The sequence below is a fragment of the Asterias amurensis genome, chromosome 19, assembly GCF_032118995.1.
Source record: "Asterias amurensis chromosome 19, ASM3211899v1".
NCBI lineage: Eukaryota > Metazoa > Echinodermata > Asteroidea > Forcipulatida > Asteriidae > Asterias > Asterias amurensis.
Window position 1 is genome coordinate 9,791,099 of NC_092666.1, and position 23,914 is coordinate 9,815,012.

The following is a 23,914-nucleotide window of genomic DNA, read 5'->3' on the forward strand; positions in this document are numbered from 1 at the left end:
TTCCTAATGGTCGGGTCCTACGTTGTGTACGCGCAAAAACACACGTAGTTTGGGGTAATGGGGGTTCTGGTTGCCAGTCTACTGTTGGTCTGAAAGTTTGTTCACCTTTGTAAGGTCAAAGGTCACTAATGTTTATCTCTCGTACACCACTGGCTGATCAATCAATGTGTTGTGTGGGGGAGGGGCACGCACGGCGGCCCACTGCTTTTGTTTTGTGATTTGTTTAACAAAAGTTCAACTTTGGTTTAGAGAAAAGGGACAACTAGAACTGTAGCAAACAAAGATATGCCGAGATCATGATTTGTGTAATCCTGGTGGCTGGACATGGGCGTGTTCTGGAAAATGAAATAAAGGTGTTTTGTTTTTAATTTCTTTTTTATTTGTTTTATCGGAGTCTTATTTAAATTTGAATATTAATAAATTGATTTGATTAATAAATTGTTATATGAATTAGTTTTCCTTCACTTCTAGCATGTGTACTCTCAAAGTCTGGATCCAATGGATGGTTGACTATGAGTATTTCTACCTCCATGATCCATATATTTATTAATATTATAATATTAAAGCCATACACTTTCGGTGAAAGACTTCTCTTGAAATATTATTCCATGAAATGCTTTTTACTTTTTGAGAAAACATTAAAACAATATCAATTCTCGATATCGAGAATTACGGATTTATTTCAAACACATGTCATGACACGGCGAAAACAAGGGTGGGTTATCCGTTATTTTCTCCCGACTTCAATGACCAATTGAGCCTAAATTTTCATAGGTTTGTTATTTTATATATAAATAAGTTGTAATACACGAAGTGTGGGTCTTGGACAAATACTCTTTACCGAAAGTGTCCAATGGCTTTAATGTATTTGTTAAAAATCAAATGGGGCAATTGAGACTATATATTGCAGGTAGGAAGCAAATTTTATAATTATTTACCACATTGTGGCATTACCTTATTTGATAGGAAACCAGTCAACTCGGCCCCCTCCCCCCAGCCCAGCAGTCGCCCACTACAAGGTCCTCCCCCCCCTAGCAAGTTGCCCCCTCACACCCCTCACACCGCTCACAACACTCAGCCACAAAAGCAATTCTCAGACTCAAATTTTGGGGGGTAAAATTAAAAACTTATATATTTTTTCATAACCTCATTACTTGAAAATGCTTTTAAACTATCGAAAGCTTTTCTAACCAAGTAAGTTTTTTATTGCCATTCATTTCAAGAGTGATTATGAACGTGAACCTTCCCTGTAAACAAATCATTTTTATCATTTTTTTTAATACAATTTTTCGTTTGACAGAACAATGCCTTTGGACATTATTCCAGCCTGGAAGGAGTACCAAAGTCACTGTTGCCAGGAATCGGAGGAAAGAAGATCTTAGACTTCTGGTGGGATGCCATCAACACGTAAGTTACTATTTCTAGAATAATGAAGTTCGTTCTGCTGTCTCCATGAACGTGGAGACAAGGAGGAACGAAACCTCATAGTTCTAGGAGTAAGTTAAGGTGTAGTTTGTGGTACTCCTATAGTTTAAGAATCTTGCGCTTACTTTATTACAACTAAGACACCAAGCCTGAGTGTTTGCCCTCCCAAAGTATAGCTGCAACGATTGCAAATGTAAAATGTTTTCCAATCTTGGGATCGCATCTGAAAGTTTTTATCTCCTGGGGAGATTGCAACTGACTGTGTGTGGAGGCCAGAAACATTCAGTTACAATTGTTGCAGCAATGGAATACCTAAAAACAGCAATATCAATTCTAAGATTCATAACATGCTATTTAGTTTTGTGACTGGTTGGTTTTTATCCATTTATTTTGCAGGCGGCAAGTTTTCAGTGATGTTTACCTTGTCACCAATGCAGACAAGTAAGTAGAGTTAAAGAGCTGGAGTTTGCCTTTCTGGTTAGCAATAGATCGATCCAGTAGGCTCCGCCCACGACGCACGTGTGAGCAAGAACACGTGGGGCTCTCCAATGCCTTTCTGCACAACTCTGCCGCGCGCGCCAAGATACGCGTACGCATGTTGGACCTTATTTGTCGGACCTTCATTGCGTTGTGATTGGTCAATACGCAATGGGGCGGAGCTTAGTGGATCGGTCTTTTTGAGGGAGGTGAAACTGGCACTTTTGGTTGTTTGCCAAGCTTCAATTGGTTGTCCATTAATGACAATATCAATACTATTTGTGTGTATCTACTTGCCAGGTAGAGTTTGTTCTTTAGAGAACTGTCTTGCTATATTCTATACCGCAGAGTAGATTTTTCGGATTGTTCGGGAAACTTCTCATAGTATCGATATTGTCTCATCAAAGGCCAATAAAAGTAATTAGTAGGATTTGAAACTTTGCATGGTGGAAATACGATATAGAAAGGTTTGAGGTAACACCATGTAATGACTATCTCTAATGAGTTGGGGTGGTTCTGAAAAGAACCATCGGTTTCAACTCGACGTTTCGATCAGTATGCTCTGATCGACTTCTGGAGAATCTGGAGAAAGCTTTCTCCAGAAGACGATCAGAGCCTACTGATTGAAACGTCAAGTTGAAACAAATGGTTCTTTTCAGAAAGCTTTCTCCAGAAGACGATCAGTATGTCAGAGCATACTGATCGAAACGTCAAGTTGAAACCGATGGTTCTTTTCAGAACCACCCCAACTCATTAGAGATAGTCATTACATGGTGTTACCGCGCTAACCTTTCCATTTAATAAAAGTTATGTTGCAATTGAATAAAAAAGAAATAAACTGAAAGAAAACTGATTGGATTGAACAAAGGAAAATTTAATAAAGAGCCTGACATAAACCTGCGACCTCCAGGTTTATCGTAAACTTTGGTGTGATCCCTGGCTAAACGGCAGTTACAGGTGGTAAAGCTTTTGACTGGCAACAAAGATATTGACAAAATTGGGAGACTGCCAACAAAGGGCTAGATAACTCAGTTGGTACAGCACCAGGATATTAATCCTAAGGTCACTTGTTCAAGTCCCACTCAACTTGTTCTTTGTTCAACCCAAATTAATTTTGTGTGTGCTAAATTTAATTGAAATAAACTTTACTTGTGTTTTTATTTTGCATTAGATATAAGTATTATGAGCGTTGGGCAACAGCCCATGGTTTCCCAGTTGATAATATCATTAACGATGGTTCTACTATACAGGGAAACAGGTCAGTACTTCAGGCATCAGCTTCTTCTACATTACACCCCTACATTAATTTAATTTCATTTAATTGATTCTGGTGGTGAAGCCACAGACTCTCAGAAAAGTGCACTTAAAGGGAAGGTACACGTTTGGTAATTACTCAAAACAAATATTAACTTAAAAACTGACTTGGTAACACTTGATAGAGCTTTTGATAGTATAAATGGTTAAATGGTTAAATGAAGTAACATGGTTTTTGAGAAAGAGGTAATTTCTCACTAAAATATTAAAAGACTTCTAGCTAGAAGTCTTTTATTCCCAGCTGAAAGCACTTACATTCGTCCAACAAGGGTGTTTTTTCTTTCATCATATTCTCGCAACTTCGATGACCAATTGAGCCAATATTTTCACAGGCTTGTTATTGAGAACACTGGTCTTTGACAATTACCAAACGTGTACAGTGCCTTTAATTTATTCTGGTGGTGAAGCCACAGACTCTCAGAAAAGTGCACTTAATCATTGCACTAGCCAGGGACCCAATGGAGAGAAGACAAGGAAGGAAGTTTCAGTTTTAGGTGTGGGAGGAAAACCCAAGAGAGGTAATCCAGGGAAAACCCACGCAGTCACTAAGGGACTGAAAACCCAGTCCACATATAGTGCCCCTGGTGTAATTTAGAGGTGGAAGGCAAGGAAAGGTCTATCCAACCAGCCAACATTTTATTAGTTTAACATTTTATGTAGTCAAGTCTTTTTAAAGGAACACGTTGCCTTGGATCGGTCGAGTTGATGTTGAAAAGCGTTTGTAACCAGTTGTAATAAAATGCATATGGTTAGAAAGATTTTTAAAAAGTAGAATACAGTGATCCACACACATTTGCCTCGAAATTGCGTGGTTTTCCTTTTACTTTGCGAACTAACACGGTCGGCCATTTATGGGAGTCAAAAATTTGACTCCCATAAATGGCCGACTGTGTTTGTCGTTGAGGTAAAAGGAAAACCACGCAATTTCGAGTGATACTTGTCTGGATCATAATGTTCTACTTTTAAAATATCTTTCTAATCATAATATGCATTTTATAACAAACGGTTACATACGGTTTTTAAAGACCAACTCGACCGATCCAAGGCAACGTGTTCCTTTAATATTGTTGTTATGATCTCTTTGGAAACATACCTAGAAGTTGTGAAGGGAATAACTTTATTTGAACCACAGGAGTAGGTTTCAAAGTGCCCTTACCGACAGTTGATTTGGGTCCATAGCCCTAAGTGTAGTCCTCAATTTGAAGTGGTTGTCCAGACCTTGTGAATTTGTTAGGTGATCTCTCTCTCAAAAAAAAGAATAACAAATGTGGTGAACACACGCCATGGTTCATTTTAAATATTTAGCTTTGCCATGAAATTAGGCAAAACCCAATGTGTTCTCATTTGATGTTGACAACCATTCTTTCAGACTTGGTTCAGTTGGAGATTTTGACCTGGTGCTAAGGAACAAAAGAATCAGTGATGATGTTCTTGTGGTAAGTTATAGATGTAGTCAGATCCAAACATCCAAAATAATTTATCCACTCACATGTAACTTCACTTAAAGGATTTGGGTACCTTTTCAAAATGTCAATAGATTTACATTAAACTTACAGGGTTTGAAGATAATGATAGTAGAAAGCTTCCCTTCAAATATTACTTACTGAGGTCCTGGAGTTTTTGAGAAATGAGTAAAACAATGTCATGAAAATATGTTTGTAAATTATTAAAATAATTTTTTCTGCTCATGAGACGAAAATTGTTTTCATGACATTGTTTTACTCATTTCCCAAAAACTAAACCACCTCAGCACATATATTTCAGGGAAGCTTTCTACTATCATTATCTTCAAACTTTGTAAGTTTAGTTTAAATCTGTGAACCTTGTGTTTTTTGTCCTACAAAAGTTACATAGACCCTTTAAAAAAAAGGAAACTACAAAATGTCATGATTCTTTATAGTATTTTTGAAAAAAAAAAGCGGAAATCAGCTGATCCGAGGAAAAGTTGCATGCCTGACTCATAATGCCCTAGGTTTTTAAAGCAGGGAACACCTTTGGTAATTATTCAAAAGTATGAGACCTATTCCTTTAAAGGAAATGGACACTATTGTTAATTACTCAAAATAGTTGTTAGCGTAAAAACTTACTTGGTATCAATGTCCTTACTCTATAGTAGCACGCAATGGAGAGCTGTTGATAGTATAAAACATTGTTAGACTTCTCCCTCTGAAGTAACATAGTTTTTGAGAAAGATGGAATTTCTCACTCAAAGTACTAAAACACTTCAGACCTGAAGCCTTTTTTAGGCCCCTGAAATCACACAATGTTTGCAACAAGAGTGTTTTTTTTCTTTCATTTTTCTCCTGCAACTTTGATGACCAAATGAGTCAAAATTTTTACAGATTTGTTATTTTATGCATATGTTGGGACACAAACACACAACACACACAACTACCGAAGGTAACATAAATTCCTTCCCTTTAATTTCATTTGTTTCTATTTCAATGTTTACAGGTGGCAGGTGATATGCTATTCCAGGACCATAACTTTGACATCACGCAAGTTGTCGACTACTTTAAAAGAAAGGTAAATGCTCTACAAGATTCACACTTTTCCAACGAAAAACTTTGATGAAGCTTAGAACTAGTCAATTAACTTTGTTAATTCTGTTTTTTTTCTCCAGTTTACAAACTTGGAATAACCCACTCAATTTTGGATGGCAATCAACTCTTCCCCAGCAAAGCCTCCAACTACGAAGTGACCCCCCAAAGTGACCCCCTCAAATACAACAATTTTCTGAAAATGAAAAAAAATACTTTAATTGAAAAACAAACTAACTAAAGTAAATAACCATTCAACCACCCTAATAAAGCAGTGAATAAAGTAGGGGCATCTTTGCCAGGGGCGACTTGTTGTGGGTGTTTCTTGTATACTCAAAATAAGATTTTACTCCAGTACTGGTTAACGCCCAAAAGTTTCCTCTGTTTAAGATTTTAGAAAAGCTATAAATTGAATAATGCATTGTGGTAATTCTTCACAGAAAGGTGAGCTGGCTATTTATTATGAGATGGAACCAACTGAGCTTTCACAAAGCCGTGGAATTGTTGATGTGTGTCCGTTAACAAACAGGTGATTGTACTATACTGGAAATGTAGTTTACACGCAATCTTAAAGTTGTTGAGTCAAAATTTTGACTCCATAAAAAGGCCAACCGTATTAATTCGTGATGTAAAAGGAAAACCGTGCAATTTTCGAGTGCAATTTTCGAGTGATACTTGTGTGGGTCATTATACTCTACTTTTAAAATATCTTACTAACATATGGATTTCATAACAAACAGTTTCAAACGCTTTTCAAAGACCAACTCGTCCGATCCAAGGCAACGTGTTCCTTTTAGTTGCTATCGCCATTTACTTTTGTCGTTATTACCAATCGATACCTCATCTTAAATGTTTGTTTCTTCTTCTTAAGAATTACCCGTTTCATGGAGAAGCCGGCTGTTGGTGAGACCATGTCTAGATCAGCCAGTGTCGTCTTCTACTGTTTCCGTAAACAAACTTTGCCAACAATTACAGCGTACTTAACTGCTCATCCTGATGTAAAAGAAAGAAACTTTGGCATGTACATGGTAAGATTATTGTAGAAACTGGTGTCCTAAATCTCACTTAATTAATTATTGAGATGAAAGTTTAGTTTACTATAATAATAAGCTGCCATTTATTAAAGGCTATTGGTAATTGTCAAAGCCTAGTCTTCACAGTTGGTGTATCTCAACATATGCATAAAATAACAAACCTGTGAAAATTTGAGCTCAATCGGTCGTCGAATTTGCGAGATAAAAATGTAAGAAAAAAACACCCTTGTCATGCGAAGTTGTGTGCTTTCTGATGCTTGATTTTGAGAACTCAAATTCTAAACTTGTGGTCTGGAAATCAAATTCGTGGAAAATTACTTTTTCTCGAAAACTACGTCACTTCAGAGGGAGCTGTTTCTCACAATGTTTTATACCATCAACCTCTCCCCATTACTTGTCACCAAGTAAGGTTTCGAGTAGTTACCAATAGTGTCCACTGCCTTTAAGCGCCCTTTCTAGAGGTGGCAAAGCGCTAGGATGTATCCAACACAGATCAAGAAATCTAAAACAAAAAAAAGCCCAAAATATAAAAAAAATTATTGTCATAAAAAAGGGGGTCTTCCGCAATTCCTTGTATGATTCAAGTGGGTTTGCCTTTCTGCAGCTATCAGGAAGTGCTGGGCCTACATTTGGAGGAAAACCAATATGGGAAAGCCCATGCAATCAGGTTGAAACGACTGGAAAACCCAATCCACATGCAAGGCTGTGGTCTGAGGTGCTAATTCAAACCGGGGTTGACAGAAAGGCAGGGAAAGAAACCACAGAGCCAAAAGGTAGTTTTTCTAGGAAGAATGAGAAAATAGGATTTGCTGTTGCGAGCCGCTTACCAACTAAAGGACCTATGGTATAATAGCAAAATAGATTAAAGGAGCACATTGCCTTGGATCGGTCGTGGTGGTTTTTTGAAAAGTGTTTGAAGCCATTTGTTTTGAAATGCATATGGTTAGAAAGTAGAATACAATGATCCACACAAATATGCCTCAAAATTGCATGGTTTTCCTTTTACCTCGTCGACTAACACAGTCGGCCATTTATGGGAGTAAATTTCGACTCCCATAAATGGCCGCTTGTGTTAGTTCGCAAAGTAAAAGGAAAACCAAGCAATTTCGAGGCAAATTTGTGTGGATCATTGTATTCTACTTTAAAACATCTCTCCAACCATGCATTTTATAACAAACGGCTTCAAACGGATAGACCAACTCGTCCGATCCAAGGCAAGGTGTTCCTTTAATGGCCTGACGTTTTTACCAAAGCAGAGTCTTTCTCGAAGGCTAAATGAGCAGGACAATTTGAAATTTGTGTTTTCAATTTTGTTTTTCTTTCTCAGGAATGGCTGGTTAATGACTCCAATGTTGAGGTGTATGGGATGAAGCTCCCCACAGGGTTTCAACTCATAGGACAAATTGGTCTGCAAGAATATGAGAAGTGGCTGGAATATTTCTCAGATAAACAGCTTCAGCAAAGAGCTAAAGAACCGTACACTGCCGAAGCATATGCTAGGTAAGACCTAAGGAAGAATATTTATGACCGAAATACGTTAAAAGTATAAAAAAAAATTATCTTTTACAAGAAATTTGAGAAGTACTTGCATCACCTCGGATTTCACCTGCCCAGAGCAGCATGGTGACAACTAACACAGATGCTGTATCAGTCATGGTCAATTCCGGGAAAACATGTTCTGAATATGGGCTTGATTGCAAGTCCAGCCTGTGAGTGATGGGGCTGCCCTCCAAACAGCTGCCCACATCACCAGTGAATGCATTTTTAAGTAAAGCGAACTTATCACTGAACTAGCACAACGGAAAGAAAAAAAAGAAAGACAATTTCATTTTTTAAAAATGAGAGGAGAACCACAGCGAAATATTCACCGGGAAACCCTCGCCGTCAGGCAGTGACTGAAATCCCTGTCCCACTGTTGGAATGGAACCAGGGCCTAGAGGCAGAAGGCGAGGAAAGACTATGACTACTGTTATCAGTTTGATCACACTATTTAAATTGTTTGATAGTTTCATCTTAATTTGTATTCTTTCTTGAACATTTTCACAGATACCTGAAAGAATTAAGCTTGCGTGATAACAAATGAAATTCTCTGTAGAGTTTTTTTTGTAGGCAACCAATTTAATAATGTACTTTTGTTTGGTTGTTTTAGAGTTGGATTGATGGGGAATCCATCGGACGGTTTCCATGGTAAAACAATTTCTCTGTCAGTGGCCAACTTCTGGGCAGAAGTAACCATCAAAGAAAGTCAGAAGTTGGTAAGAAAGTCAGAAAGTTGTAAGATTTATTATGCAGACCAGTACCATTTTGTGAGTAACGTTTCTCAGATTTTGTATTCCCATTAGGGAATATTCTTCCTGCGTGGACATTTTCGCTCCGGATTTCTGTGTATCTCAAAAACGCCAACACCCTTTTAAATTGAAATTTTCAAAAGGTGAATACTTTGTCTTTAATAGTGATGCAACATCGACCCCATGATCACATAAAGTTTGTTTGATTGATTGATTGCTTGATTGATTGATTGATTGATTGATGATTGATTGATGTTTGATTGATTGATCTGCTTTACTAACAACTGTTTTCGCTTCTCACAGATGTTAGTCCCGCACCCCCTGAACGACCCAACAGAGTTTGGTAGCCTGGGCGATCTGCATGGTATAAGCAGAAAGGAAGGATACCTAGGTGGGCTGAGGCTTCTCCAGGCTACGTGTAAAAAGTTCTACCAATACTGCACTGAGCAGGGGTAGGTATTTATTTATTCATATTTTTATTTATTGATTCTCAGAAGATGAAAACACTTAAAGCCATTATACACTTTCGGTAAACAGTATTGTCCAAGTCCCACACTTCGTGTATCACAACTTATATATAAAATAACAATCCTGTGGAAATTTAGGCTCAATCGGACATCGGAGTCGGGAGAAAATAACGGGAAAACCCACTCCTGTTTTCGCGCGTTTCGCCGTGTCATGACATGTGTTTATAACAAATCGGTAATTCTCGTTAACGAGAATTTATATTGTTTTACCGTTTTCTCAAAAAGTAAAGCATTTCATGGACTAATATTTCAAGAGAAGTCTTTCACCATTACCTTCTGTAAACCCTGTAAATTATTTGTAAATCTGTGAACTTTTTTTTTTTTCCCTGTACCGAAAGGGTCCAATGGCTTTAAAGGCATGGACGCTATTGGTAATTACTCAAAATAATTACTATAATAAAACCTTACTTGATTAAGAGTAATGGGGAGAGGTTGATAGTATAAAACATTGTAAGAAACGGCTTATAAGGGTGTATATTATGTGAACCAGAAACACTGAAGTCACTCTTTCACGATAAGTCTAGGTTCATTTACGTGCACAACCAATCCTAGTACATGAAATCTTAATGTCTCATTCTAAGGACAAAATCTTGCTCGAGTGCCACGACCGGGACTCGGAACACACGTACTCTGCTGATCAGAAAACAAAGGGTGCATCATAAGTGAACTGATTAAAACCACTATAGCTCACAAGCCTGAGGAAATCTATAAACATGCATGCTATGTGAACCAAGAAACACTGAGGATACTCTTCCAGGACAAGTCTAAGGTTCATTTACGTGCACAAGCAATCCTAGTATACAGCTTATATTGTCATACCCGAAGGACAGATTAATCATTGTTAATTATCTTGCTCAAGTGCCACGACCGGGACTCAAACCCACACTTTGCTGATCAGAAACATCAGAGCCTAAGTCCATTCAGGGATGAGATTGTTCAGACTTTTGTCTGAATTCAAACTTTTTGTGTCGACCTGGTGAAGAAAATCAGACAATATTTTTTCCCACAAATAAAGAAATCCTGCTCATTTGTCTTCTCTCTAGTGCTTTGGATACTGTTTCCAAAAGCTCCTTGGAAGCTATAACCCCAGGGGTCGATTTCACAAAGAGTTAGCACTCGTCTTATCTCGAGTTAGGACGAGTAACTTGTCCTAACTTAGGATTAATCTTAAGGTCCGCATTCTACAGTGCAGGGTTGGGACTCTTCCTAAGTCCTAAGATTAGTCTTCAGTTAGGAAGAGTTTTGTGAAATCGACGGCTGGGGTTACTAAATGGTACAAATGGCATCATTTCAACATACCTTTGAATTTGTATCCAAGTTTCAGACTTTTTTGTTAGTCATGACTGTCACCCCTGTCCATTACTCTTAACCTTCTCAGCCACGAGACACAATCAAAATGTAATTTTTTTTTTTTTTTTTTATATTACAGCATTGCATTACCAAAGAGAAACTTCACCTTGAAGTATGACACCAATATTCCAAGACAAGTTGTGAGTTATATCATTTGTTGTTACCCTTACACTAACAATGTATACTTTCCCAAGCTCACCTTTTTTAGGCCACATAAAATAAAATAAATTGTTGATCGTCCCCGCCCGACTGTTCAAAACCCCCCGACCCCATTTTCAAAATGTAAAGGTTTGAAAAGATGTTTAAAGAAGGTTTTTATTCATGTTGGCAAAGCAAGAACAATTCTTCAAATATTTACTTGGGCTACACTGTGCTTAGTTGTTTGAAAAAGTTTAATAGTGATTGTGATGATGTCTTTATTCTTGATTTCATATTAAGCATGTCAACAAAACTTTAAAAAAAAAAAAAAAAAAAACTCCCTCCCTCCCCCATACGCAAAGAAAAAAGGACGAATAATTTTTTTTTTATGTGGCCCTAGACCAAAGCCTTCTTTTTTTTATGAAAGAATAAACCACAAGGGAAACTGACTGGGTAATTTTTCTAAACTGATTTTGGGTTGATTGAACAAAGACAAACTGACTAGAGCGAGATTTGAACCATCGACCTCCAACGCTCTATCAACTGAATCTAGCCCTTTGTTGGTGATCTCCCTTTTTGACAATTGTTTTTGGGTGCAGTCAGAAACCATACACATACACCTGTAAATAGCTGTGTGTAGCCAGGGATCACACCCAAGTTTACGATACAACCTGTGAAGTGGCAGCCGGGGGATCAACTTCACGGATTATTTTTTGGGTGAATGACTCTTACAGTTTAAGTTTTAACAAAAGTTTGTTCCTCTTTATGATAAATTAGGGGCTTGCAGGAAGCAGTGCTATCGTCACGGCAACACTCAAATGTCTGATGCACTTTTTTGATTTAACTGACAGTGTAAGTAGAGAAGTCTAAAAGTTACAACAAATAATCTTTAAAATTAGAAAGAGATAAAAATGGTTAAAAGTAACATAGTTATTGCATTACTTTAGAGTACTTGATTCAGTTTAAAATATAAAACTTGAACATTTCAAAGTGTTCAATAAGTTCGTTTTGTTGTATCGGTATCTGTTTTACACATCTTGAAAAATTAGACATCAGCAAATTTAAAAGAATTAACATCGCTAACATTGTAAACAAATCTTTGTTCGCATTATATTAACAAATCTTGTTATCATTGTAAACAAATCTTGTTTACATTGTAAACAAATCTTTATCGTTTTTGCAGGACCTCCCTCGTCCATTGCAGCCTCAATTTATCTTGAATGTTGAGGTCGATGAACTGTTCATAAACGCTGGTCTACAGGACAGAGTTATACAGGTATTTGGTTATGTTAAAGGCACTGGACACGTTTGGTAATTACTCAAAATATATATTATAGCATATAAACTTACTTGGTAATAAGCAATGGATGTGGGAAACGATTTCCTCTGAAGTAACAAAGTTTTTGAGAAAGAGGTAATTTCTCACTCAAATATTTGAATCTAAGAAGAAAACAAAAGTAGTTATACTGAATAAAGTGACTTAGTTTCCTTTTCTAAATTTCTGTTTCAGGTTTATGAAGGTCTTGTTTTCATGAATTTCTCCGAGGCAATTATGGGGTCAAAAGGTCATGGCGATTATCAAAGAATAGATTTTGATTTAGTTCCACCCCTTTGGCTTGCGTACATCCGTAACCCTAGCGACTCGGGAAAGATCCACAGCAACATCAGACAACGATTTGACAGCGGTAAGTGTTGTCATCATCTTTATGTTTAAGTTTTTCAACCTTAGTTTTTATTGGTGGGCGATCTTGAGGGGGGAGTGGGGGAGGGGGGAGGGGGGTCTCAAAAATGCATCCAGGGTTCACTTTTACACTGGACCAGAAGCACGAGGCCAGTAGTTTTAGTGTCAGGCTAGACTTGACTCAAGTCGCAATCATTGTTTGGGTTGTTTCATAGTAAATTGGCATGATATGCTTAAAGACCTCTCACACGAGGATGGGACTTGAATCAAGTCTAGTGTCTGGCCTGCATAAACTCAGAGTGGACAAGTCATGCAGACTTGATTTTGTTTTTACAGTTGAGCAGGGGCTGTTGGTGAGTTGGCCGCGCTGTGGGCGGATGGAAAACGAGAAAGGTCTTGCACCAAGACTACCCAAATTTGAGCCCTGCATACAAATCTTGACTCTTTTTTTATTGTAAATGGCAGGTGATGCTGAAGTAGTTGCTGGAATGCAGAAGTTTGCTGAGCTTACCGATCAAGCGAGGTCAGTATTTGAAAACTTGTCTATAGTAACAAACAGTTTTAGAGTGTTCCTTTAAAATTTTAAAGTGTTCCTTTAAAATGTTAAAACATACTCCTCGATTTGTTGTGCTTTTGGTTATTGTCAAAGACCATTATCCTCACTTGGTGTATCCCAGCTAAGACATAACAAACCTGTACAAATTTTGGCTCCATTGGTCATCATCGAAGTTGCAAGAAAATAAACACCCTGTGTTGCATAGAATTGTGTATTTCAGATGCCTGAGAAAGGCTTCATGCCTAAACCTTTTCTTAAAAAAATACCTAATTCTCTTAAAGGCAGTGGACACTATTGGTAATTACTCAAAATAATTATTATCATAAAACCTTTCTTGATTACAAGTAATGGGGAAAGGTTGGTAGTATAAAACATTGTGAGAAACAGCTCCCTCTGAAGTGACGTAGTTTTCGAGAAAGGAGTAATTTTCCACGAATTTGATTTCGAGATCTCAGATTTAGAATGTGAGGTCTCGAAATCAAGCATCTGAAAGCACACAACTTCGTGTGACCATGGTGCGACAAGGGTGTTTTTTTCTTTCATAAATATCTCGCAACTTTGACAACCGATTGAGCTCAAATTTTCACAGGTTTGTTATATTATGCATATGTTGAGATACACCAACTGTGAAGACTAGTCTTTGACAATTACCAATAGTGTCCAGTGTCTTTAAAATTCATACATTACTTGAAAGGGTGTTGTTTTAACAGTGTTTTATCAACTGCTCTCGAGTGCTCTTTACCAAATAACTTTTTATGTTCATTACTCTTTGGAGTGATTACCAATGATTATTCCCTCCTGACGATGACTAGAGCAAGCTAGTCAAAACATTGAGACCAACCCAAGAACTGACTCCGCGGTAGTACAGTTAATTACGATCTAAGCTTGGGCGATATCACGATATTATCGAATATCGCGATATTAATTTGGAAACGATTTCGATATCGGATGGATTTGGTTTTAATCGAAATATCGATAATCGCGATAATCGCGATATATCGCAATATCGATTAAATATCGCGATGTATTTCCTAGCTGAGACATCTTGCACCCCATAGGTTTGGAGTCAAACCAGAAGAATAGGTCTTTAGAACACCTCTCTTATGCTATGACTGTCTCTTCTACAACTTGGAGTTTGAAGACTGATGATGTCAAATTTCATTAATCGCGATTATATCGAATATCGCCATATATTGTCGCCGATATATCGTGAATAAAATAAATCGATATCGCCCAAGCTTATTACGATCCTATAAGCTAAAGTAGTAGTCCAGTCTATTTCTATACCATCCGCCCAGGTAATAGTTAATTAGCAGGACAGTTCTTTTCAGAACTGAGAAGTCTCCCGAACACCCAAACAATCTACTCCGTGGTAGTAGAATTAAGCAAGACAGTTTCTCAAAGAACAAACTCTACCTGGCAAGTACACACATGGTATTACCGCAAACCAAATATATATTTTTACCTCACCATGCAATGCCTCAAATCCTAGATTATTCCCTCCCTATAAAGTATCAAATTTTGTATTTTTCGCAGAGAGGCTTTGGAGGGACATGACATCCCGAGACTTTGTGACCTCATGAATTCGAACTTTGACCTGAGGCGACGTCTTTACGGAGACAAAGTTCTTGGAGATGAGAATCTCCAGATGATAGAGCTGGCTCGAAAGGTGACTAAAGCCTGGTTCATACTTCCTGCGAATGCGAATGCAAAAACGAGTTTCGACGGCACATGGCAGCACAACTGCTCAACTGTTGCGAATTTGTGACATCAACATTCAAATCGCATTCGCATTTGCCGGAAGTATGAACCAGGCTTAAGATAAACCAAGGAGGGAGGCCGGGTCGGGGCAATGAGGGGGTGTTCCCCAGTTTTGGTGGGGGTTTGTGGGGGGGGGGGGGAGGTTGCAATTTACGAGTGATATAGAGCTAGCTAGAAGGGTGACTGTTAGAGACACAGTGAGAGATCAGAAGAGAGGTCGGGGTGCTGGGGACCATGAGAGAAATTTGTTGGAGGAACACTGGTAGAATTAACAGGGGGTGGTGGGTTGACACAGACAGGGGCTTCCAATTTTGGGAACTCATGATTTGTAGGTTTACCATAATATTGCCATTATGCAACAAGGGGATGACAGAGTAGAAAACAGAGACATGTTTTCCACTTCAAAATACTAGAAATTAAAAGTTTATCATCCATTTTTATGATTGATATATTTTTTTAATTTTGATTTGTAGTTCGGTTCGTCAGCAAAGTTTTCAGGAAGTGGTGGAGCTGTTATAGGCATTTGCCCCGATCCTGCAAAACTGGTAAGTAAAGTAAAGTGATGAAGAAGCACTGTATAAATTGATAGAAGGGAAAAATTTCTGCGTTATGAAAGTACCTCTCACTGTCCTCACATATATTTGAGCACCGTTTTTTTGTTCTGACTAATTAAGTCTGATTTCTGATTGTTTTGGCTTTGTCAAATTGTGATTAAATAGCCTGAAACGTCTATTAACCTAGCACTGTACGAACAAGTTGGTTAGCACTTGATGTGGGATGGAATGGAGGCACGTGAATAGTGGCACATGATGTGCCTTTTTATCAGAATGTGTGGGTTCGAATCCCCAGCTGTGACACTGTGTCCTTGAGCAAGACACTTAACCATTGCTTCCTCCTTTGGATGGGACGTAAAGCCTATAGTTCCATGTGTTGTGTAACGCATGTAAAAGAACCCAGTGCACTTATCGAAAAGAGAAGGGGTTCGCCCTGGTTTTCCTGACTGTGGCTACTGTATGTGCCGAGCACCTTGTAAACCCTTATAAATAGTTGGGTCTCAGAATTCATCACTGCAATAACCAATCTTTCTGAAAGTTTGTATAATACTCAGCGCCTTGAGTACCTTGTTTGGTAGATACGTGCGCTATATAAGACTTCAATATTATTATTATTATTATTATTATTATATTTAATTGAACCTTTTGTACCCCCACCACTTACTAAATGTACTACTCATAAACGAGGAACATTGAGTCTGAAGCAACTTTAGTATTCAGTATTTAAAAAAAGTATTTTTTACAATCTTAACAACCATCGTTATTTCTTTTCTTTTTCAGCCTCTCTTAAAAGCTGCATTCCAAGAAGAAGGCTTTGTCTTTTGTGAAATCATCCCGAGGCAAACGATGCCTGATTGTTTGTCTCGAGGTTCCAGCACCGATGAAGAGATCTCGTCGGCAGATCAGGATGATGAGACGAATGATCACAGAAACAATGAGAGTACTTCATAACATCATGCTCATGCTCTGGAACTCCAAGTTTGATTAAAGACACTGGACACCTTTGGTATTTTTGTCAAAGACCAGTCTTCTCACTTGACTTGTTGTATCCCAACACATACACAAGATGTCAAGCCTGTGAAAATTTGAACTCAATTGGTCGTTGAAGCTGCGAGATAGTAATGGAAGAAAAAACACTCTTGTCACATGAAGTTGTGTGCCTTCTCAGATGCTTGATTTCGGGACCTCAAAATCTAATTCTGAGGTCTCGAAATCAAATTTAAGTATTTTTCTCTTTTAGAAGAGTCTGGGACAGAGTCATTACATCTTCAAAACCCTGCCCTTTTAAAGGGAGAGATAAACCATATGCCATGGTCCTACTTGAGTGTTACACAATACTGAACTTCTCCATTGCGCATTTACGCCCATCCACAACAACCTCCTATTCCGACGATGACGATTGACTAGAGCAAGCTAGTCAAAATGTTGAAACCAATCAAGAACTCACTCCGCGGTAATGAAGTTAGTAACAAGTAGTCCCCTTGACCCACTTAGCAAAAGTAAGTAGTCTCGGCTGAGTTCCTACATTCCGTCTAGGTAGTAGTTATATGAGCAGGACAGTTCTTATAAGAACTGAGAAGTTTCGAATTCCGAAAATCTACCACGCGCTAATAGAGAAGTCACCTGAATTCAGAAAAATCTACTCTGCTGTAGTAGAAGACAAATTCTCAAAAGAAAATATTCTATAGAAACACATGGTGTTACTGCAAACCAATAAAACACCAACTTCATCATAAAAACAGCTCTGTCAAATTAAGACATAGTAGAATTTAGTGTTTTTGTATTTTTGTACCATAATGGCATTTTACAGTACAGTGTGAATTATGCTTAGTGAAAATAATTAAAGGAACACGTTGCCTTGGATCGGTCGAGTTGGTCTTTGAAAAGCGTTTGTAACCGTTTTTTATAAAATGCATATGGGTAGAAAGATGTTGTAAAAGTAGAATACAATGATCCACACAAACATGCCTCGAAATTGCGTGGTTTTCCTTTTACCTCGTCGACTAACACGTCGGCCATTTATGGGGGTCAAAATTTTGACTCCCATAAATGGCCGACCATGTTAGTTCGCACAGTAGAAGGAAAACCACGCAATTTCGAGGCAAACTTGTGTGGATCATTGTATTCTACTTTTATAACATCTTTCCAACCATATGCATTTTATAAAAAACGGTTACAAACGCTTTTGTTTTGACCAACTCGTCCGATCCAAGGCAACGTGTTCCTTTAAGGCTGACCACCGAGACCAGATTGTAAATTGTATCTGACCAACTCTGTCATTCTTTTCCAGTTGCTGCATTTTTTATATCTATAACTTAATATATTTGATATGTAATAGTCATTATGTGGAAATGCATTTTTTTTATACGTCTCTGTATTCAGGGGAAATGATATTCATTTGTTAAGAGTAATCATGGTTCAAATTAATAATTTAATTGCCAATTTAGTTTTGCTCAGCCACAATGAAGGATTCCAAACTTCACTGTCTAGCCAGCTACCTGCAGCTCTTCAAAATTGGATTTGGTGTCAATATTAAAGCCATTGGACACTCTTGATAAACAGTATTATCCACGGCCCACACTTCGTGTATCACAACTTATATATCAAATAACAAACCTGTGAAAATTTAGGCTCAATCGGTCATCGCAGTCGGGAGGAAATAACGGGAAAACCCACCCATGTGTCCGCAAGTTTGTTGTGTCATGACATGTGTTTAAAATACATCTGTAATTCTCGATATCAAGAGTTTATAATGTTTTCTCAAAAAGTAAAGCGTTGCATGGAATAATATTTCAAGAGAAGTCTTTCACCATTACCTTCTGTAAACCCTGTAAGTTGTTTGTAAATCTGTGAACTTTTCATTTTTTGTCTGTTCCGAAAGTGTCCAATGGCTTTAATGGCAGGGGGATCATTTTCTCAATGACTTTATTGCCATATGGATTTGACATCAACGGGAATGGTATTCATATTCACGAAAACGTGGAAAATATAAATTCAAACTATTAAATAAATTGCCAATTTAGTTCAGCTCTTCACCCACAATGAATGATTCCCGAACTTGCAACTGCCTAGCTACCTGTATCTTTCAGAATGGATTTAGTGTCATACTACAATTATAATCATATTCAAGCAACTTTGACAATATGTCAGACTATAAATTTAATTGCCAATTTAGTTTTGCTCTGCATTCACATTGAAGGTTTCCATCAAACTCACTGTCTAGCTACCTGTATCTCTTCAAAATTGGATCTGGTGTCGTTATACGGGCAATAATAGTATATTCAAAAAACTTTGAAAACTAACTAGGTAAATAATTCAATTGCCAATTCAGTTTTGCTCTATCTGCATTCACATGGGATTCCAAAATATGGAGTGGTGTCAATTCATGCCCAACTCACACTTGCAAGCAATATTATTACAACCCTTTTTTCGCATATACCTCAGAAATTTCTACAGTAGGTTTTTAAAAGTTCAAAACACAGAAATTGAATTTTGGCGAAGAGTAGGGTTTCATTGAACAATTTATTTCGGATGTCAAAATAACATTTTACACAAGAAGATATGAATTGCCTTTTGCTTTTGTTTTTGTTTTGTGTTCCTCATCTGTGCAGCCAAAGTTGCAACTAGTCTGTGTCACATGCAAACTTTAAGACAAATGTATTGCAACTTCTCTTTAAATTATGCAAGGTGGTTATTTCATATGATTTATATTTGTGACCTGTGCCACAGATGATAGGGAAAGGATACTTTGCAAGCATGTTTTGGTTATTTACATTTTTTTTATCTTCACCAATTATGTTTTTCTATAAATAAATCTGGAAACACCTCGACAGAGCTTCCAGATGATTATCTTTTGTAAACTAATTTATCCCAAAATCATGAATTCTCAAAAGTATTATGTTTTACAAAATAAATAATAATTTTTTTCCGAAAATGATGCATTTTTTTTTACAATTCAACCATTGAATTTAGGTAGTTTTTTGTAACTTGCTCATGAAGCTTCCAAAATTAAAAACTACTTGTATGGTAATGTCTACAAGTTGTTAACATTTTTCTGTGACTGAAGTTTACACCACTAGAATTTTTCGAAAGAACTTTCCCCTAGGAATAATGTACGGAATTTAATGCTTGTGTTTTGTTGATAATTCAAGCCCTTTAGAAATAGTTTGAATGTACTGCGCCCTCTCTTGTTTAATGATGTCATTGTATTTTTATAAATCTAAAGTGGCCATTGCCTTGAAAAAAGTTGTTTCTTGGGCCTGCGTGGTGGTATTAATCTTACACATGGGTGAAATCTTGTATAACTATTCTTTTGTTCTCTCTTTGACCTTACTCTATGCTTTGACCTAGCAATGTGTAAGAAGTCATCCAAAGAGAAATAGTGTACACATAACGGAAATTAAAATTTTCAGAACCAAACAACTCAAAAGAGATTATTCACATGGTGTTACCGCAAACTGATCTCTTAGTTATATTGTTCTTCCATCATGCACAATTTTTAAGCCTACTTAGAAATTAAAATTGTATTTGTAATGAGTCAAAAGCTCGTCAACTTTTGGCTGATTTGACGACGTTTCATTTGGTTAGTTTCCTTAACACGAACAGTATTGCTTCATTTGAAATAACGGTAGGCCTATGTATTTCCCACCTACAATCTACCTCCATAATTACCACAAAGTTTATTTTGTTATGCATTAATTTAATATGATGATCTCTGAGAAATTGTGAATAATTCATGATTAAATCCAGTGTTTGCAAGGACCGTTGAGCATAGTGTTGAATTTCATGAGCATCAGCTCTGCACACATGTACTAAAATATTATGGTTTCATAAGAAAGTCGTTGAATTATGTTTCATATTGATTAAGTTTAAAGACACTTGAAACTATTGGTAATTGTCAACGACTAGCCTTTACAGTTGGTGTATCTCAACATATGCATAAAATAACAAACCTGTGAAAATTTGAGCTCAATCGGTCATCGAAGTTGCGAGATAATAATGAAAGAAAAAAACACCCTTGTCACACGAAGTTGTGTGCGTTTAGATGGTTGATTTCGAGACCTCAAGTTCTAAACTTGAGGTCTTGAAATCAAATTCGTGGAAAATTACCTCTTTCTCGAAAACTATGGCACTTCAGAGGGAGCCGTTTCTCACAATGTTTTATACCATCAACCTCTCCCCATTACACGTCACCAAGAAAGGTTTTATGCTAATAATTATTTTGAGTAATTACCAATAGTGTCCACTGCCTTTAAATGATGGGTTAGGTTTCATTGTTTATATTGAGAACTATGTTCAGCCATTTCTTGATGATTTATATTTAAAAAAAAATTAAAAAATTGTGTCAGCCTACTAATAGCCTACAGAGCCTTTTTCTTTTTAACTGTAAATGATTCAAACATTGTGCACAAGAAAGTCATTAAAATAATATATGTTTCATTGATAAAGTTCAACTGATTATTGGTATCACTGAATGATTATAGTTTCGCTGATTATTCTGCCATTTCCGGACGGAACGCTTTGAACAAGTAAAATTGTCACAGCCTACTACAATGTTATTTATTAGTTTCCCTGAAAACGTGAATGTTCACAAGACACTAAGTCATTAAACATGTTTCGTTGATTATTTTCGGCCATTTCCGGACGAAAATATTTCAACAAAAATACTGGTTACTGAGCCTAAACTCATGGCTATTTATTAGCTTCCCTGAATAAAAGTCAAACATTGTTCTTTAGACAGTCAATAAAAGATTATGTTTGTGGTAAAGTTTAACTGATTAGGTTTCACTGATTATGTTTCGCTGATTATGTTTCGCTGATTATGTTTCGCTGATTATGTTTCGCTGATTATGTTCGGCAATTTCCGGAAAGATTAAACCGAAATAGGCCCACTATAGTTTCGGTATAAAAATTCAGCAATGCTATTTCAGTACCTGAACATGATTTAAACCTTGTTCATATTTATAAAAAGTCATTACTTCTGTTTAATAATAACACATTTTAACTACTAAATGTTTCATTTGTTATAGTTCAAACGGAAAGATTTGAACAAAAGTCACGTTTCGGATACTACTGTTATATTTCCCCTGAAAACGATTCAAATGGTGTTACAATGTTACTTGCCTGTTATTTCGCAAGATATACCTTTTGACAAATATTGCATGGTTTGTGGTATTTTACTTTCCACGCCATATGTTTGGATCATATCGCAATCTAGCCATCGTTATTGCTATGAAGTAAACACTTATCATAAAGCACCGTTCATATCGCGTGGGGAGATTCCCCCATAAAAATTATTACAGATCAAACATTGCGAAACTGGGGCTTCACCAGTCAGAGCCTAGATATAATGTTCCCAGTCCCTTTGTTTCCTGAAAGCATTGAGTCAACCTTATGGGTGCACTCCTCTGAAATGGGGATAAATATTTTGTAGGCCCTCAAAATATAGACATAGTTTTTAAGAGGCCAGTTAAAGGCAGTGGACACTATTGGTAATTACTCTAAATAATTGTTAGCATAAAACATTACTTGGTAACAAGTAATGGGGAGAGGTTGGTAGTACAAAACATTGTGAGAAACGGCTCCCTCTGAAGTGAAGTAGATTTCAATAAAGAAGTGATTTTCCACGAATTTGGTTTCGAGACCTCAAATTTAGAATTTTGAGGTCTCGTTCTGAAAGCACACAACTTCGTGTGACAGGGGTGTTTTTTCTTCCATTATTATCTCGCAACTTCGACGACCAATTTATTGAGTTCAAAGTTTCACAGGTTTGTTATTTTATGCATATATGTTGAGATCCACCAATTAAGTGAGAAGACTGGTCTTTGACAATTACCAATAGTGTTCAGTGTCTTTAATGAAGTGAAATATCGGATGATGGAAAATTACGAATACTGTATAAATACGTAAACTAAAACATAATTTTTATTTTGGGAAATTTATTTTTTGATTATTTGCACCCCTACTAGTAACCATAAAACATTTCGAGAACAGGTCAAATCTATAAAATTTGTTTTGTAATAATCGGTATTTGATAAGACCATCAATAACTATCTATAATGCTGTCTTGTCGTTAACAAAGATACAATTTATCAAAGATTAATTAAATGCATGTAAAAACAAAATAGATGACCGCTACATCTGCATTTAATGAACTCTTTAATTATTAGCAGGTATAGACCTAGCGCTTATGTGCCATCGATCAATGTGGCGGAACTCTTTGTGCACAGTTTGGGGGAATGACCAAACAGGTTCTTGTAATTTCATCATTCTTTTAACGATTCCAGAAAATTCCAGCCACCAGGTCTAACTCAATTTAAAACCAAACCTCAAAATATGTATTATCACTCTTAAAATTAATGGCAAAAACAAATTATTGTTGGAAGCTTATACAACAGCGTTTGAGAATGATTATGTTGGGCGCGATCGGTCAATCTGCGCGAAGTTTCGGTTTTACCCTTACACCGATGTGTGTAATTATAAGCACATACCCAGTGCATTCTAGAGAAGTGTCTTACTCGACCACGGGGTTTGCTCAGTAGACTTGCAGCGGGTACCAGAACGATGAACTTATTATGGATGTTAAAGGAACACGTTGCCTTGGATCGGACGAGTTGGTCAAAACAAAAGCGTTTGTAACCGTTTTTTATAAAATGCATATGGTTGGAAAGATGTTTTAAAAGTAGAATACAATGATCCACACAAGTTTGCCTCGAAATTGCGTGGTTTTCCTTCTACTGTGCGAACTAACATGGTCGGCCATTTATGGGAGTCAAAATTTTGACCCCCATAAATGGCCGACGTGTTAGTCGACGAGGTAAAAGGAAAACCACGCAATTTCGAGGCATGTTTGTGTGGATCATTGTATTCTACTTTTACAACATCTTTCTACCCATATGTATTTTATAAAAAACGGTTACAAACGCTTTTCAAAGACCAACTCGACCGATCCAAGGCAACGTGTTCCTTTAACCTTACATCGATTTGTGTAATTATAAGCACACACCCAGTGCATTCTAGAGAAGTGTCTTACTCGACCACCGGGTTTGCTCAGTAGACTTGCAGCGGGTACCAGAACGATGAACTTATTATGGAGACTTGCAGCGGGTACCAGAACGATGAACTTATTATGGATGTTAAATTTGCATCGGGTCTAAATCATATTTATTTTGGTTTTACCCATATCCCGATGTGTACTGCTCTGTACTCATGTATCATAGACCTTTTCGCAAATACTGGGGCGCGCGCGTAAAGCTTGGAATTAGATGCA

The 23,914-nt window shown here is 37.2% G+C and overlaps 1 protein-coding gene across 1 annotated transcript; it reads left to right on the top strand.

Annotated features, from left to right (window-relative positions):
• The first annotated feature begins 4 nt into the window (after nt 1–4).
• Nucleotides 5–17,561, top strand: LOC139951317 (uncharacterized). The gene is made up of 19 exons (XM_071950146.1): nt 5–353; nt 1,301–1,407; nt 1,822–1,866; nt 3,074–3,160; nt 4,586–4,652; nt 5,671–5,742; nt 6,197–6,285; nt 6,628–6,784; nt 8,118–8,290; nt 8,940–9,045; nt 9,382–9,530; nt 11,035–11,095; nt 11,871–11,945; nt 12,277–12,369; nt 12,604–12,778; nt 13,240–13,297; nt 14,867–14,999; nt 15,565–15,636; nt 16,426–17,561. Exons 1-19 carry the CDS (start codon nt 297–299, stop codon nt 16,594–16,596), a joined length of 1,947 nt encoding a protein of 648 aa, XP_071806247.1. The 5' UTR covers nt 5–296; the 3' UTR covers nt 16,597–17,561.
• Nucleotides 17,562–23,914: the final 6,353 nt, after the last annotated feature.